At 42.4% G+C, this 16,904-nt stretch overlaps 1 protein-coding gene across 1 annotated transcript in view; it reads right to left on the bottom strand.

The window, feature by feature from the left end:
- Positions 1–406: 406 nt before the first annotated feature.
- Positions 407–16,904, bottom strand: part of ENTPD5 (ectonucleoside triphosphate diphosphohydrolase 5) — a 24,449-nt gene continuing 7,951 nt past the window's right edge. The window contains exons 4-13 of the mRNA XM_006865535.1: positions 13,811–13,886; positions 13,443–13,478; positions 13,072–13,160; positions 12,676–12,755; positions 11,994–12,055; positions 11,173–11,274; positions 10,179–10,319; positions 5,952–6,008; positions 4,449–4,564; positions 407–570 (exon numbers count right to left, since the gene is read on the bottom strand). Coding sequence (XP_006865597.1) covers positions 484–570; positions 4,449–4,564; positions 5,952–6,008; positions 10,179–10,319; positions 11,173–11,274; positions 11,994–12,055; positions 12,676–12,755; positions 13,072–13,160; positions 13,443–13,478; positions 13,811–13,886 — 846 coding nt within the window. The 3' untranslated portion in view covers positions 407–483. The remainder of the gene's footprint in view (positions 571–4,448; positions 4,565–5,951; positions 6,009–10,178; positions 10,320–11,172; positions 11,275–11,993; positions 12,056–12,675; positions 12,756–13,071; positions 13,161–13,442; positions 13,479–13,810; positions 13,887–16,904) is intronic.

The raw sequence follows: 16,904 nt of genomic DNA, 5'->3' as shown, positions 1-16,904 counted from the left end.
TGGAGACAAGCATGGGGTAGGGCAGAATGTGGGTACGAAAAAAATAACTCGTACTGATAAGTCAGGGGATTGCCATCAGTCAGCTTAATTTAGCACGTAAGAATAAAATTTAAATGTTCCAAGGAATGAGGCACTGAAAGGGTAAAAATGAGAATTTTCTTTGGTTCCCAAGGACCTGTCCCTGGGCACTCACGCCAAGGTCAAGTTCTTCAGCTACTCTTTCTGGCTCACAGGGTTCTCTGTGACACAAAGAATCTCAAAGGTTTAGACTCTGGTGTTAGCTGTGCACTCAGAGTGGTTAGATAACAGTTCACATTAGATGTGTAAAATGCATTAAACCCAAAATTCTAGGCCCAAGATCAGAGCCATCTACCAAAGTTCTTCCTCCTCAGGGAGTGAGCAGCCGGGTTGTCCCCACACTAGCTCAGAGCATGACTGAGTCTTCTCCTTCGAGAATGGTTCAGGCCTCCGAGGTGCTTGGGCTCAATGGGAGAAACCCAGAGACTGCAACAGGTGAAAGGTGGCCCCCAAGGCCCAGCCTGTCTCTATGTTGTTCACTTTCTTTGTGAGCTGTTGAGACAAGAGAAAAAAAAAAAAAAAACTTCATATTTTCATATAGTTTTCAACTCTTAGCAAACATGGCATTTGGACAAATGATATCGGCAAAGAACACCCACCCACATGACTAAACCAATACAAAATAGAGAAAAGCAAGTCTTTGGAGGCTTCCTGCTACCCCTGTTCTGTAAGTTTTCCTCCCTCCCTGACTTTATTCTTACACCTGCCATTCTGATTCTGGAATGTTCTGGCTCAGGTCTTCTAGACAGTCTTTCAAGCGCTTTCTCAAGTTTAACACTAAACATAGCATCCCCCAGATTTACTTTTCGAATCACCAGTTTCTTACAATCAGATGTCAGTGGATATGGTAGAAAGGGCACACTACGGAGTTAGGAACAGATTTAGGGGCAGGAAAGGACATCCCAAATTTCTGAATTTATACTTAGTAGCAAGTCCTGGTGTGGTGCTGTGGGTTAATGCGCCAGACTGCAAAGCCGTTTGAACTGCAAGGTTGACAGTTCAAGCTCACCAGCTGCTCCTCAGAAACCCTATACAGGGTTGCTATGAGTCGGTACTGACTGGACCACACTTCACAGCAACAGCAATGCCCAAGCAGCTCAGTGATTTTATGCAAGACTTTAGCTCCCAGTTCCTCAACTCTGCAACCAGAGGATTCGATCAGTGGTGACCAGATTGTTTTCTTCAGCATCCCAGGGGTTCATAACAGAGCTTCAGAGGAAAAAGGGGCCAAAGGGGAAGGAATTTCAGGCCCCCAGCCTCTGCTCTAACCAGAATAAGTCCACTCTGATCAGCACTGTATGACTAGCATTATGCAGAAGGTTTTGTTGAATACAAACGCTTCTCTACCACCACACATACAAAATAATAATAAAAAGGAAGTTTGTAAAATAGTGCTAACTTCCTGCGTCACAATAGTTGTGTCACCCTGATGGAATCTAGTTATTGTGTTGAAAACTGAGGAGGATGGCACTTGACTTAGTCTCCTAAATGGTTTAATTTTGGGGTGGTTGCTATTAAGTTCAGTTCTGACTCATAGAGACCCTGTATAGGGTTTCCAGTGAGTAGCTGCTGGGTTTGAACTGCTGACCTTGTGGTTCAGAGTCTGGTGCTGATTCTACAGCGCCACACAGGAGTACAATTTTTGGGGCTAGAACTGGGTATATGGTATGCTGCGTATAAAGTACAGGCAGTTTCAAGTTTAATCTGAGGAGCAGTGTCAAATGAGTGGGGCCTCCAAAATGTTCTCACTCTGTCCTCAAAACTGAGCTGGCAGCCTATGGTACAGATACTGAAGTGAAATGGCAGGGACAGACTGTCCACCGTCGATGTTGCATTGAAATTCTGCCCCCAGTGAAATCATGGGAACTAAAAGGATGCCAACACTGGAAATGACAGAAAAACTTCCTAAAATAACTTGGGTATTGTTGATTAAGTAGAAGCAGTTGTTTACTTAAGTGTTGAGAGGCTTGGGAGATCTCTCTTGTCCATAATTCTATCTTCAACTGATGTGAAATGCCTCCACTAACAGTAATACCAATTTATATCCAACCACTGTGCTTTCTCTGCATGATTTCACTTAATTTTCCTAACAGCCCAAATGATACACGTGTGTTTAGTACAGATAAGTTAATATAAAGTACAGCCAGCATGTGCTGAAACAGATGAAGAAAGACAAGACAAAGAGATACTAAATATATGTAAGGCAGGCATAAAACACCCAGGATACACTGCACATGCACAAGGCATTTACTGTTTGAGAGGGCTTAAATCAGCCACTGAGTGACACCTTCTGGTCTCTCGGGTACTCTGCTAAATAAAGTCCATCTGATGGGCTAATAAGGAGCCCTGGGTGGTGGTGTAGAATAATATTAGACTTCTCACCACAGGTCGTCAGTTCAACTAGCTACTCCATGGGGGAAAGATGTACCGTCTCAGAAACCCTATACAGGATTACTTGTGAGTTGGATTTGACTTGATGGCAATCGATTTTGAGAATGGGCGAGTTAAGTTACTAGCCAAGTGTAACCACACCTGTATCACAATGAACTGAGCAAGTATGTGTGATGTCCCCAGTACTGTCCATCTGTTGGGCTTCCTGGATCAAATGTCTGCCCTAGTATTTTTGTAACTGAACCATCAGTGGCAGAGAGAGAGTTAGGCTGTATGAACTTTGTATAACAAAGGATTCCAGAAGTTGTGGAACTTCCAACTCACTCACACCCTATCTTAAGTGTGTTCACCTGCCCCATGTATTTCCCCTTGCTTCTCCCTGAGTTTTAAACTGATTTAATAAGCCATGTAATTTGGGCATCTTCATTGAGTCTTTGAGCCTTTCTGTTCTGTGATCTCGGGGAAACCTGCCTGGTTATGTACTAAGAGGCTCTACAATGACATCAAAGCAGTTTCCTAAATTTATGGATTCCTGGTGTAGCACTGTAGGATCAGCACTGGACAGTGAACCACAAGGCCAACAGTTCAAACCCACCATCTGCTCCTCAGAAACCCTATACAGGATCGCTGAGTCAGAACTAACTTCATTGCACTTAACAACAACAATGCAGTCAATACCTTGTCCAGAGCCTAAATAAAAGTACACTGTTTTCCCAGGGAGCCATCAAGGCAAACCCCCTTCCAAAACTGAAACACAAATGGACTACACTAGCAGGCATATGGTCCTGCTGCTGACCACGTTGGTCACCGATAAGGGCAAGAGAGGGAAAAACAGCAATGAAGTTGTGAACTAAGTCCGACCACATTCAATAGACACCTGTTAACCTGGATTAAGACCTGGTTAACCAGCAGTATGCCGAGACCTGGGGATTCCTGGGCCCAGGGGCAGGGACATGGCCCCAGAGGACTAGAATGGAGTGTGAAGCATCCAGTTGATATGAAGTGAGGGGAGATGCACAAGAACACCCACAGTTGCAGATAGTACCCATTTGACCTGGCATCAATGGCTGGATGATCAGAACACGACTAGAGGAAGAAAGAAGAGGGGAGAAAAAAAAAAGGAGTAACCCACTATAAGTGGATGAACTTGACCTATGCTTGTGGATGCAAGCTTGTGGATATGACAAAGGAGTGGACAAATTTCTACAGTGAGGATCATTCCCACGACAGGGAGGGGGAACTTAGACATTGGCTACCCAAAATGGGGAGGCTGCAAAGGCAAGAAGTGACTGGCTTACAAACTTTCAATAGGGAACCTAGCTCCAGAAGATACAGGGAAAGGTAGAATCTACACTGAATTGTTTCCAACCTGTCTGGATGGGGTTGATAAAAGGTGAGGAGAAAGGAGTCCTGTGGTTCAATAGGGAATGATTGCTATCAGGTCTGACAGTGAGTGTTGGAAAGGTAAATGTAAATGTTTGGTAACAAAAGGAGGGGAGTGGCTGATTTTGTAGTCCAATAGTGGAGATCCCTGGAACCATCATGAGAAAAAAGTGAAGTGTGAGACCGTGTCCGGAGAGACAGTGACACTAGGGATGGAGGCAGAGGCAATGACTTAAACAGGAGGAGCAGCTGGGGACTCTGGAATCAGGGAGGGAGGGGGGCTGTGTGCTAGCGGCTGGGAGGCAGGAGTGTGGGTGTTTGATGATGCATGCAGGGGATTGTGATCATTGCAATGAAACAAAGTACAATAGGATGAATATAAAGATAATGTTCACTCATGTAAACTAACACATAATTCACAATAAAAACTTAAAAATAAAAAAATGAATGAAATAAAGCAATTTACTTAAAAAAAAAAAAAGTACACTGTTTCATCAATAGCTAGTCTGATTACTAATTAACAAGTTCCTGACTCCTCCTTTTCCACTCCCCACCCCCCAAGAGAAGACTGTTAGAAGACTCTTGGGCCCTCTTACCTGTAAGACAGTGCTGTCTGCAAAGCCAAAGCCATCCTTTAACAAGGCAGTGATGTAACTGAGATCCATGCACAGGAAAGGACTCCCTGAGGTGAAGCTTTCTAAGTTATCACACACTGAAAGGGACAGAACAGTGGATTCAAGTTTGCAACTAAATGAAGGTGTAGAATTTTCTCTAGATAAGTTTTAAAAAGTTTTTTTTTTTATTGTGATTAGGCTAAAAGTTTAGAGCAAATCGGCTTTCCAGTCAACAATCCATATATATGTTGATGTGGCATGGATTGTAATTCCCATAATGTTAAGAGCACTTTTTATCATTTCCATTTATCCTTCTTTCCTCTCCCTTCCCACTGGAGCTTTTAGCCCTGGGCAAATGCTGCCTTTTTGATCTTTAAGGTTGATTGTACTAAGAGTCTACTTCCCTGGTGTTGTCATTTACCTTATAGGGCTGTAGATTCCTAAACTAAAAGTTTTAGAATAAACAAAGCAGAATTCTCCATTTGGTTGATGCCTAGGCCTCTTGGAGGCAGTGCAGCTAAATTCTGAAAGGTGGCAGTTTCTTAAGAAATTGCAAATGTCTGATGTAGCATCTCATCTACTCAAATTTCCATGTATCCTGGTTTATCTGGTGATAGCATGGACCGGGCAATGCTTAGTTCTGTTGTGTGTAGGGTTACTATAGGTCAGAACTGACTCAATGGCACCTAACAACTAATGAGTTTATTTGGTAAATTTCTATGACCTATATTAAGTTCCTCCTCTATTATTCATTTTGAGTCCCAGAAGATAAGGAAATGTCAGTTAGCCCTAGCTCTTAACACTAGTTAAGAGAGTTTGTATTTTAGGTGGACTCTTTCAAGGACACTTTGTGGCTTGTGTCTGTTTTTGGTGCTCACTATTTCATGAACACAGATTATTTTTAAAAAGAAAGGAAAGATAAAAAGAAGTGTAGAAAGAACAAAAGGTGTTCACTATTTTCCCAAGGACTCACATTGTTTCCAGATTCTATGCCACGTAATGCTTCTGTTGTTGTTCTGTGCCGCGGAGTCGGTTCTGACTCATAGCGACCCTGTACAGGTTTCCAAGGTTGTAAATCTTTACGGGAGCAGAAAGCCTCATCTTTCTCCCACGGAACAGCTGGTAGTTTCCAATTGCTGACCCTGAGGTTAGCAGCCCGATTCGTACTACACTACCAGAGCTCCTTGTTGTTACGTACTGTTGAGTCGGTTCTGATCCATAGTGACCCTGTATAGGGTTTCCAAGGAGCAGCTGATGAGCTTGAACTGCTGACCTTGCAGTTCAAAAGGCTTTGCCGTCTGGAGCACTAACCCACAGCGCCACACCAGGACACCTTAGCTCCTGGCAAAACCTGGCCTTCTGAGAGGCTTTCGAGCTGCCTCAGTGGCAATGGATCATGTTAAGGTCACTGGGTCACATTAAGGTCACTGGGTTGGCAGGCACAGCCTCACAGGCTCAACTTCCAGGGATTCCACAGACACTTACCTTCCCTGGCCTTTTTTTCAAAATCTTCAACTTTTATAACACCTCCCTTTTCATAGTCTGAAATGAAAAAAAAAAACAGTAACTGATGGAAAAAACCCTAGAGAAACAAGGAAATTCATCCTGGTCATACAGGTGTTGTCTTTAAGTGTCATTTAAGTCACTTCCAACTCATAGGGACCCTGTATAGGCTTTCTGAGGCTTTAAATCTTTGTGAGAGCAGAACGACTCATCTTTCTCCCACAGAGTGGCTGGGGAAAAAACTAGAAATAAAATTCCCAATGTTCATGGACAGGATAAACAAACATGACATATCCAGCCAACAGAATCAATGTAGCCACATTTGCTGCATTTTAGAAGGTGAGATTATTGGGGGATTTTTCCTTTTAATTCTCAGTGCATTCAAAATTTTATACAAGAAACATGTAATCACTGGATACATGTTTTAAAACAATTTTAAAGTGGTAAAAGAAAGACATCTCTACAGATTCTCTCTAAAATCACCTCAAAACAATAATAAAACAAACAGATACACATATTCCATCACCAAAGAAACTAGATGACAACTGTAATCCTGAACCACAGTATCTGAGGAAGGGCTAGCAAATGCAGTGAAGATTGAGCAAGGGTTTGGGAGGAAGGGGCTGCTGCTACTGCTCCCAAACAAAATTGGTAGGCTCGCCAAAGGATGTAGAGGTCCTGAGGGTTAGAGGCATTAAAAACCTGAAACTCTTTGCATGGAGCTATGGGATAGGTGTACATGAACTTCTGTGGTCCTGTGAAATAGAACTCTGCTTGGCACCAGGACACAAAACAGCAGGTAGAGAAGAAATGTTGAGCAATCTTACTACCCCACTCTCCATTGGCAGAGCTGTTGTTGTTGTTAGGTGTTGTTGAGTCAGTTCTGACTCATAGCTAACCTAGGTACAATAGAATGAAACACCACCCAGTCCTGCGCCATCCTTGCAATTGCTGCTGCCATGGTAAATTGTCTTGTTGGGGGTCTCCCTCTTTTTCGCTGCCCCTCCACTTTACCATGCATGATGTCCTTCTCCAGGACTGGTCTCTCCTGATAATATGTCCAAAGTATGAGAGACGAAGTCTAGCCAACTTGGCTTCTAAGGAGCATTCTGGTTGTACTTCTTTCAACACAGATTTGTTTGTTCTTCTGGCAGTCCACGGTACCTTTAATATTCTTCTCCAACACCACAACTCAAATGCATCAATTCTTCTATGGTGGTTCAAGCTCACCAGCTGCTCCTCAGAAACCCTATACAGGGTTGCTATGGGTCGGAATCAACTTAACAGCACTTAACAACAACAACAACTTCCTTATTCATTGCCCAACTTTTTTCAGTTCTTCCAGCTTGGGAAATGCTGAGCATGTTCTTCCCTTTTGGTTTTCTAACTCCAGGTCTTTGCACATGTTGTTTTGACTTTTTCTTCCCAAACTGCCCTTTGAAATTTTTTGTTCAGCTCTTCTACTTCTTCATTTTTTCCATTTGCTTTAGCAACTTTATGTGAGAGAGCAAGTTTCAATCTCTTCTAACACCCATTTTGGTCTTTGCCGTCTTTCTTGTCTTCTTAATGAATTTTAGCTTTCTTCCTGTATGTTGCTCTTGATGTCAACCCACAATGCTTCTGGGCTTTGGTCATTAGTGTCTAATGCATTATATCTGTTCTTGAGATGATTTCTAAATTCCAGTGGGATATAATCAAGGTTGTATTTTGGCTCTTGTGGACTTAACTTTTCTTCAGTTTAAGCCTGAACTTGCATATGAGCAACTGATGGTCTGCCCATGGCCTGTTTTGGCTGATGATATGGAGCTTTTCTACTATGTCTTCCCGCAGATGTTGTCAGTTTGATTTCTATGTATGCCATGTTGTTGTTAAGTGCCGTTGAGTTGATTCCGATCCATAGCGACCCTGTATAGGATTTCCAAGGAGCAGCTGGTGAGCCTGAACCACAGACCTTGCAGTCCAAACGACTTTGAAGTCTGACGCATTAGCCCACAGCGCCACACCAGGACTCATGCCATAATGTTGTCTTAAAAAGTTATTTGCCATGAACAAGTCACTGATCTTGCAAAATACTATCATGTGATCTCCAGCATCATTTTTATCACAAAGACCCTATTTCCCAATGACTGATCCTTCCTCTTTGTTTCCAATCTTTGCATTCCAATCACCAGTAATTATCAACACATCTTGATTGCATATTTGATCAATTTCAGACTGGAGAAGTTGGCAGAATTTTTCAATTTAATAATCACTCGTTTTAGTGGTTAGAGTATAAATTTGAATAATAATGTTATTAACTGGTCTCCTTTGTAGGATTATGGATATTATCCTATCACAGACAGCATTATACTTCAAAATAGATGTTAAAACATTCTTTTTGGTGAAAAATGTGACACCATTCCTCTTCAGTTTGTCATTCCTGGGATAGTAAACCAAATGACTGTTAGATTAAAAATGGCCAATACCAGTCCATTTCAGCTCACTAATGCCTGGGATTATCAACCTTTACGCATTCCATTTCATTTTCAACAACTTGAAATTTTCCTAGATTCACACTTTGTACATTCCATATTCTTAATATTAATGGATACTAATAGCTGTTTCTCTTCATTTTGATTTGTGCCCTATCAGCACATGAAGGTCCTGAAAGCTTTACTCCATTTGTGCTATCATGGTCAACTCTACTTTGAGGAGGCAGCTTTTCCTCAGTCATATTTTGAGAGTCTTCCAACCTGAGGGACTCTTCTTTTGGCACTATATCTGAAAATATTCTGGTGCTATATGATAGTGTTTTACTGCTATTTTTAGATTTTCAGTGGCTAAAAACATTCCTAAGTAATCAGTCTCTCCGTCTTCCTAATGTCTTAGTCTGGAAGCTCAGCTGAAACCTGCCCACCATGGATGTACCCTGCTGGTATTTAAAATACTGGTGGCAAACACCCAGCATCACAGCAACTCACAAACCACCACAGTAGGACAAACTAAGAGATGAATTATAAGAATATTCCTTTAGAACTAAAAACAGAATTATGGCCTTCCCACAATTTAGAAAGGACACAAAGTAAGAGACAAACCTAACATGAGCATTGTTAAAGATGGAAGATGAAATAATAAATAAGGTCTTTAGACAGAAACACTGTGGGAGCAGTTCTACCCTTTTCTTTAGGGTCACTATTAATTAGGATTGACTCATTGCAAGGAAGAAATGAAATTTTATGTTGAAATACAGAACAAAATCCAATCCTAAACTGCACCTAAGAAACACCTCTAATCAAAATGACTGAGACAGGCTACAGCACAAGGAAAGGCAAAGCAGGGAAGGTCAATGAAAGTCAGAAGGAGGAAGAGGCCGTGATCTTGATACAGATGCAGTTGATTTCAGGGCAAAAAGCTTTATGCAAAACAAGTGATTCTGAGTGAAGCAGATGCAATCCACAATAAAGATCTAATAGCTTTTCCAGTATCTATGCCCTATTTATGCACTGAATGATAGAGCATAAAACTTGTAAAGCAAAAACCCCAGGAAGTGTTGTTATTGTTAAGTGCCATTGAGTTGATTCCGACTCATAGTAACTCTGTATAGGATTTCGAGCAGTGGCTGGTGAGTCTAAAGCACCGACCTTGTAGTTCAAACCAACCTTGAGGCTGAGTGCTAGGGCGCCACACACAGAAAATACAGAAGGTGCAGAAACACATTAGTAAATAGGAAATCAACTTATATCTCTCAGGCCATGACAGATCATGTACATACACTTCCACATCGAAACAAAACTTTTCTCAAAACTCAGCAGAGTTTACACTTTAAATATGTGCCTCGTAGGATGGATCAGCACTGGACTGCAAACCGCAAGGCTGGCAGTTCAAACCTACCAGCTGTTTGCTCCTCAGAAACGCTATACAAGGTCACTATGAGTCTGAACAGACTCAATGGCACTTAAAAATAACAACACAATAAGTCAGTTATGCCCCAATAAAGATGCTTAAGAAAAAATACTTCATTTATATTTGTTTAGCTCATCGTCTAGCTCAAAATATTCTAAATTAAATTCCATTTCCATTTGAGTAACTAGTTTACATTCAAACAGCTAGCACTGGAGAAGAGAAGGTATCATACCCGATAAAGCATTCCCAATACCACTTGTCCCTTCCCCTTCTCTAGCCCAGCCCTGGCCAGGTTCCTCTCTGGACCCAAACCTGGAGTGAACTTACCAATCAAGTCAGTGTCCACAGCTCGGTCATAGTAGTAAGAGAAAGCATAGAAGGAGCTTCTCCGGATCTCGTCTGGCTGGTGAAGTTTTCCTTTTACTACTCCCTGCACTTCAGCATAGCAGGGCTCAAAACCAGTCTCCCCTGCCACAGAGGTAAGGTGAGAAAATGACAAGCTGCTGGAGCCAATAGAAAGGTCAATTAAAGTAGGAGGAGGCTGAGGTTTCAAGACAAAATACTTAACAGTGAAGAGGAGCAAGCTTTTGTAGCTTCACTGTTCTGGAACCTATGTCTCCATGGCAGCTCCCTCCCTAATTTGTATTCACCAAAAACAACCATAATGGAGCTAGAGCTGCTGCTTCTAGTATATGACTGACGTACTTATAAACAAGACTCCAGAGGGCTCGCCTAGCTCCTTAACTGGGAAAGCAAATTCCTTCCTTGATTTCAAGGACTATGCCTTTCAGAATACCTAAGATATTCTTCCCATTGGCTCCATTTACAATTTTACATTAATTTAAATGGCCTTTCACCCTGTTTGAGGGCAGAGACTGTTTAATGACTAGGCCTAGAGTAAGAACATGTTTCTAACAAATCCATAACAGTGGGCCAAGGAAAATATGATGGACACCAAATGACGGCTGCCTTACTCTCTTGTCCCTTCAAATTATTTCTTGAAAGTATACTAAGATCTATTTGGAACAAGTCCTTGCAACATGACAAGCTTTTATTGAGCTCTGGGGACTCTTCCATCACTTCTATTGTAATACAATTTTGTTGTTGTTATGTGCTTTCAAGTCGGTTCTGACCCATAGCGACCCTGTACAGGGTTTCCGAGGCTGTAAATCTTTACGGGAGCAGAAAGCCTCATCTTTCTCCCGCGGAGCGGCTGGTAGTTTTGAACTGCCGACCTTGCGGTTTGCAGCCCGATTCGTAACCACTATGCTACCAGAGCTCCTTGTAATACAATTTTAGTCAGAGGAAAAATATCACTTGCCTTCTTGGTTGCCACCATACTGGTACTTCACACCCCCAAAGATCCATTCTGCTTCCAGCCATCTTGGCAGACAGGCACTTCGGAAGGTCTGTCCATCGATCCCTGGAAGAAAACAGAGCACAAAGTTCTAAGTGGTGGGGCCTTCAAATCTTATGAAATTAGTTTTATGGCTATCCTATGACAGAATCCTTAACTCAGGGTTTACAAGTGGACTTTGTAGTGAACCCTCAAGACCACAGGCAAAGTTCTGTGCACATGCATTTGGCAGAGGAGCCCATAGCTTTCATCACATTCTCAAAAAAAAAAAAAAAAAAGGATAACTCTAAGACCCACAATAGAATAAATTTCCTTCTCTCTAAAAAAGGGAGGGAAATATTTCTTCTGTCTTCCTCACTGACTATTGTGAGACTTCAGTGAAATACACAATCATCTCCACAATATACCAAAATATCTGAACTTATAAAGTAGAAATGGAATTTACTATTACATACTTTGTACAAGATATGCTTCCCAGTTCAGAATAACTCTTTCTTTTTCAAGAAACATTGCCAAAACCAAAATCAAACCCATTGCAGTTGAGACCATTCTGACTCATAGTGACCCATAAAACAGAGTAGAACTGTCCCACAGGATCTCCAAGGCTGTATCTCTACAGCAGCAAGTTGCCACATCTTTATCCTGCAGAGTGGCTGCTGGGTTGTAACTGATGACATTTTGTTCAGCATCCAAGAACTCTGACTGCTGCATCACCAGAGCTCCTATCACTGCCAAGGAAGGGGAAGACTATTGTCAGTACCAGCCAGCACATGGCCCAGACGAACCTTCTGTCTCTAGGGCTCCAAGGGTTGCCAGTCTTGCAGCTTTCAATCCAAATCCCAAGTAGCTGTGAAATACAGGATTTATTAATTTCACACTGCTCCTGAAGGTCTCCAGTCTAAAGCTACCTCTTTCAAAGTAACATAGTATTTGTAGCAATGGAATGTTTCCCTGTCTTTCTTTGAAAGGAGGAACACCTTGTTCTGCTTTATGATTTATTTCATCCCATGTGATCAACAAGAGGCAATTTCTAAATAGACCAAGGCTATGCAGCAGGAATTCCCTAAAACTATGCTTTAGAGGTCAGAAGACAGTAATAACAATCCCTAACATCTCAACCTGGGAACCATGTGCAGAAAATGGGTCTCTCATTTCAGTGTTCAGATAAGATTCCAGGCTGTGTTTTGAACATCTGAAGGCCAGCTCAAAGGACTTGCCCCATGGAGCGCTGACTAAGCCTTCTCAGGGTGTCTTCCCTCAAGAGAAAAATCTTAAGTTATGTAATTTTGAGGCCAAGAACAAAGGAATCGCTTGGGTCCAGGGCTTTAGTAAGTGGTTTGGGTTAGGGTATTGGCAAAGACTTTATAAAATAGATCGAATGTACAATAGATATGAAAATATTTAGAAAAGTAGGAGAATCATTCAACACAAAATATTATTATTATTTTTCCCTGTCCCCCTCCTTACCTATAAGTATAAAGCTTATAAGTGCTGTTAAACATCTCAAAGGAAGTGATATAGCCCCTAGGAGTTTGTTTCAAGGTATTCTGCAAATCAGAAAAAGCAAACAGACTATTCAGGATCTGCAATTATCTGAAGATGTTATCATCACCTTCCCTGCCTCTCCCTAAAAACACACACACACACACACACACACACACACACAAAACCAGAGATAAAGGAAATGGATTAAACTGGTAGTCCCACAGGGTTTGAGGAATCAGAGACTGAACAGTGAAGAGGGCCCAGACTATGAAGGTCTATTTGTGGAAGAGCCACTGTCTGAAAATGGGGTGCCACCTTTTTGCACCATTATGTGTGTACACATGTGTTATTATCCAAACATTCATGTAAATGACTCACCTCAAACTGGGGCAGAAAAGTGATTTGCGTGGAGGCCCCCCCGAGGTCCAGGGTCCCCACAGTTTCCTGGCTGTGGCCATGCAGCTGACCTGTGAATGAGAACCAGACATGAACATCCTCTTTATCCTGAGCAGTCCAGTACTTGGTAACTTCTCCCCTGCTCTTGTGGTACACTGGAGGTAGTTCAAAAATACTCTACTATTCCCCTCCCCAAATGGCTGCTGCTGCAGCTGTGGCCTTGAAGGAAGGCTATAAATGTTAGTTGGCTTCCTTTTATTTTTTTAAATGAAAGAACAGTACAGACAAGGAAGGACTCTTCACCTCCTAACAATGTGTGAAACCCAGGTAATGATAAACTTGAGAATTATTACCTGTCAGGAAATTCACAGTAACCCAGGCTAATATGCCTGAAAAGAGAGAAAAGGACAAAGGATTACATCCCAGGCTTTTTTCCCTCTCTTCCCTGGTCCCATCTTAATTCTTTCTCTCTCTAAATATCAAACCTAGACTATGAAATTCTCTCCTTGTCCTTCTGTGTCCTTCAATCCCACTGCTCCCACTCCTCTGTCTCTCCTTGGTGGTGGTGTCAAGCACCGCTCTGTGTAGGGTCTCCGAGGAGCGGCTAGTAGGTTTGATTTCTCCTTACTTAGCTCCTTTTCTTTGACCCCAGTTCCTTTCACTAGAGTTTTTACTGACCTTGCCCCTCTCCCCCAACAACACACACCAACATCTCTCCCACCTTCATAGGATCCGTCCATGATGCTAACACTGTCATCTGGTACCAGGAAAGGTGACTTCTTGAAGATTTCTCTTACCTAGAAAAAAAGAACAAACATCTGGATTCTCCAGGGCAATAAGACAGATTTCTATATTTTGATTATATCCTAGAAGGCTTGGAAAACCACTCTCTTTATTCTTCCTAGATAAAAATTTTTTAGCAGTTTTCCCCAAGAAACTACAGAAGGAACTAGGCAAGTCACTGAGTTTCTTACAAAAAACAAAAATGACTTTATAAAACAAATCTAAACCAAACCATCTGGACTTCTAGGTGAACTAGACAGCGCCATACATTTAACCCTATCAGCTCAGATCAGGACCCTGTAATTTTTATTTATTTATTTACTTTTTTAAAATGATTTATTGTGAATTATGTGATAGTTTACATGGGAGAACATTAGTTTTACATTCATTCTATCGTATATCATCTCATTGCCATGGTTACAATCTCCTCCATGCAATCCTTCCCCCGTAACCCCCAGCTCTTCAGCACACAGTCTCTCTCCCTCTCTGGATCTAAAGTCTCCAGCTGCTCCATCGCTCCACGTCATCATCTCTGGCTCCATTTCAGGCATCACTGCTTCTCTGGGTAGGGTCCCACTCTCTGCTCTTCTCCCTTGATGGTCCTAGGGACCTCTGCTCCTAGACTGAAAAGTTAATCACTCCCCTCCTTGCTATAAAACATCTACCTTTACATTTCCGACCCTCACAATCAGTCCTGATAACAATTATTCACTATTGTATCACAAGAGACCTTTATGCATTTCATTGCATCAGTCCCGCCTAGACAGATTGAATACTACTCACTGGAGATTCTACCTTCCTCCAGGCCCTCTGGATATAGGTTCCCTCTTGAAAGCTTGTAAGCCAGTCACTTCTTGCCTTTGTAGAACCACCCCCCCCCAACCCCCCATTTTGGGTAGCCAATGTCCAAGTTGCCAATCCCTGTCTATTCTGTGTGTGGAGGGGTTGGGAATTATTCTTGCTGTAAGGACTTACTCCCTCTTTTGAGCTACTGCATCCATAGGTGTAGGTCAGGACCCTGTAATTTTTATAAAACACTAGGTTCCTTCTACCTGGACACAAAAATGCTGGAGAACCTCTTCTCCTGCCACCTGAAGATGAACCTGGGTAGTGTCTGAAGCTGCAGGAAAGGCTCTCCTGCCTCCAGTTCACATCCTGCAGTTTGTGCCTTCCTGGTGAAGGAGATCACATCCAAGGGCTGATGCCAGTATTCTGCTACCAGCCCTTGGCAGATTCTGGCACATGGCTGGGGCTTCACAAGTCTAGAGACCCCAGAGCTACACTTCTGCAATCCTATTTTGTTGTTGTTAAGTGCTGTTGAGTTAGTTCTGACTCACAGCAACCCTGTCTGTATAGGGTTTCCGAGGAGCGACTGGTGAGTTTGAATGCCGACCTTGCAGTCCAGTGCTTATCCCACAGCACCACACCAGGACTCCTTCTTTAGGAGGTGGGAATAAAGATCTTGAACAGATGCTGTTGACTCTCCATAAATACAGGGAACGATAAGGGTGTCATGTCTCTTTTGTATATGATTATTACGAGTGAGGGATGGGTAGAGAGAAGGATTCTCCAAATAGGAATAAGGAGGAATTCTAATCTGTTGGTTGTTCTCAAGTGACAAAAAACACCACACAGTGACCTCTGCACCCTGTTTCAACCAGGAGCTTTTAAGGAGGCAGCAGATAAATGGTTGTTGTTGTTGTTATGTGCAATTCCGACTCATAGCCACCCTGTACAGGGTTTCCAAGGCTGTAAATCTTTACGGAAGCAGAAAGCCTCACCTTGTGGTTCGCAGCCTGACTCATAACCACTTGGCTAAGCAGGACTAAAACACAGAGCGGCTGCTCCTGAGCCTTCACACCTTCCCCATGTGACTCTGTTCTCAACACAGTGAATGGTACTGTTCAAACAGATGTGGGATGGTAGCTCTCCTTAACACAAACCTCCAGAGAGCTTCCTTTTTAGAATAAAAGCCAAAGTCCTTTGAGGACTTACATGATATATTCTACCCCCATACCTCAGGGGAGTACTGGTGTGGTGCTGTGGGTTAATGTGCTGGACTGCAAAGTCAGTTTGAACTGCAAGGTTGGCAGTTCAAGTTCACCAGTTGCTCCTAGGAAAGCCTAAGCAGGGTTGCTATGAGCCGGAACCAACTCGACGGCACTTAACAACAACATACCTCAGGATTCCTGGTGTGGCACTGTAGGATAAGCACTGAACTGTGAACTGTAAGGTCAGCAGTTCAAACCCAGAAGCTGCTCCTCAGAAACCTTGTACAAAGACCACTAAGAGTCAGAACTGACTTGAGGTAACTTTACAACAGCATATATCTTTCCAATCACATTTCTTTCTTCTCTCCCATCTTTCACTTGTTCCAGGCTCACTGACTCCTGAATGTTGCCACTGTGTGCTGCCAAGTAGATCCCAACTCACAGTGACCCTATAGAACAGAGTAGAACTACCCTATAGGGTTTCCTAGGCAGATCACCCGGTCTTTTCTCCCGCAGAGCATTCCTCAAACATACCAAGCACAATCTGGCCTTAGGCTGTCCCTGCAGTCTCTTTAGCTTGGGATACTCTTCTCACAAATGTCCTGTACAGCTTGAGTCCTCCCTCTCTTCAGACTTCTAATCAAATGTTACATTTCATCAGTTAGGCCTTCACTGACCTCAGTATTACCATAGGGTCTCCCCTATACCACCAGCAGCATTCCCTAACTACCTTACTCTGCTTTATTTTTGTCTATAGCATCTACTGGTTCACCAAGCATACTCTATTAGTTTCTATCTCCTCTCAACAACAATGTCCTAGGCTCCATGAGGGAGAAGTCAAGATTCAGATTCTCATGGAGAAATGCTAGGCACAAGGCACTGCAGTGTTGATAGTAAAAAAAAAAAAAAGTTTTCAAACAATAAATCAGTATACCTGTAATTCAGAAAACTCTTTATGGTGATTTTTTTGGTTATAATTGGATTCTGACTATAAATATTACAGTATGCAATTTGAATCTTATTAATTTCATGTTCATTGCA

The sequence above is a fragment of the Chrysochloris asiatica genome, unplaced genomic scaffold (genome assembly GCF_000296735.1).
Source record: "Chrysochloris asiatica unplaced genomic scaffold, ChrAsi1.0 scaffold00079, whole genome shotgun sequence".
Taxonomy (NCBI): domain Eukaryota; kingdom Metazoa; phylum Chordata; class Mammalia; order Afrosoricida; family Chrysochloridae; genus Chrysochloris; species Chrysochloris asiatica.
The sequence above is the reverse complement of the archived record's forward strand: the minus strand, read 5'-3'. Positions and strand labels throughout refer to the sequence as shown.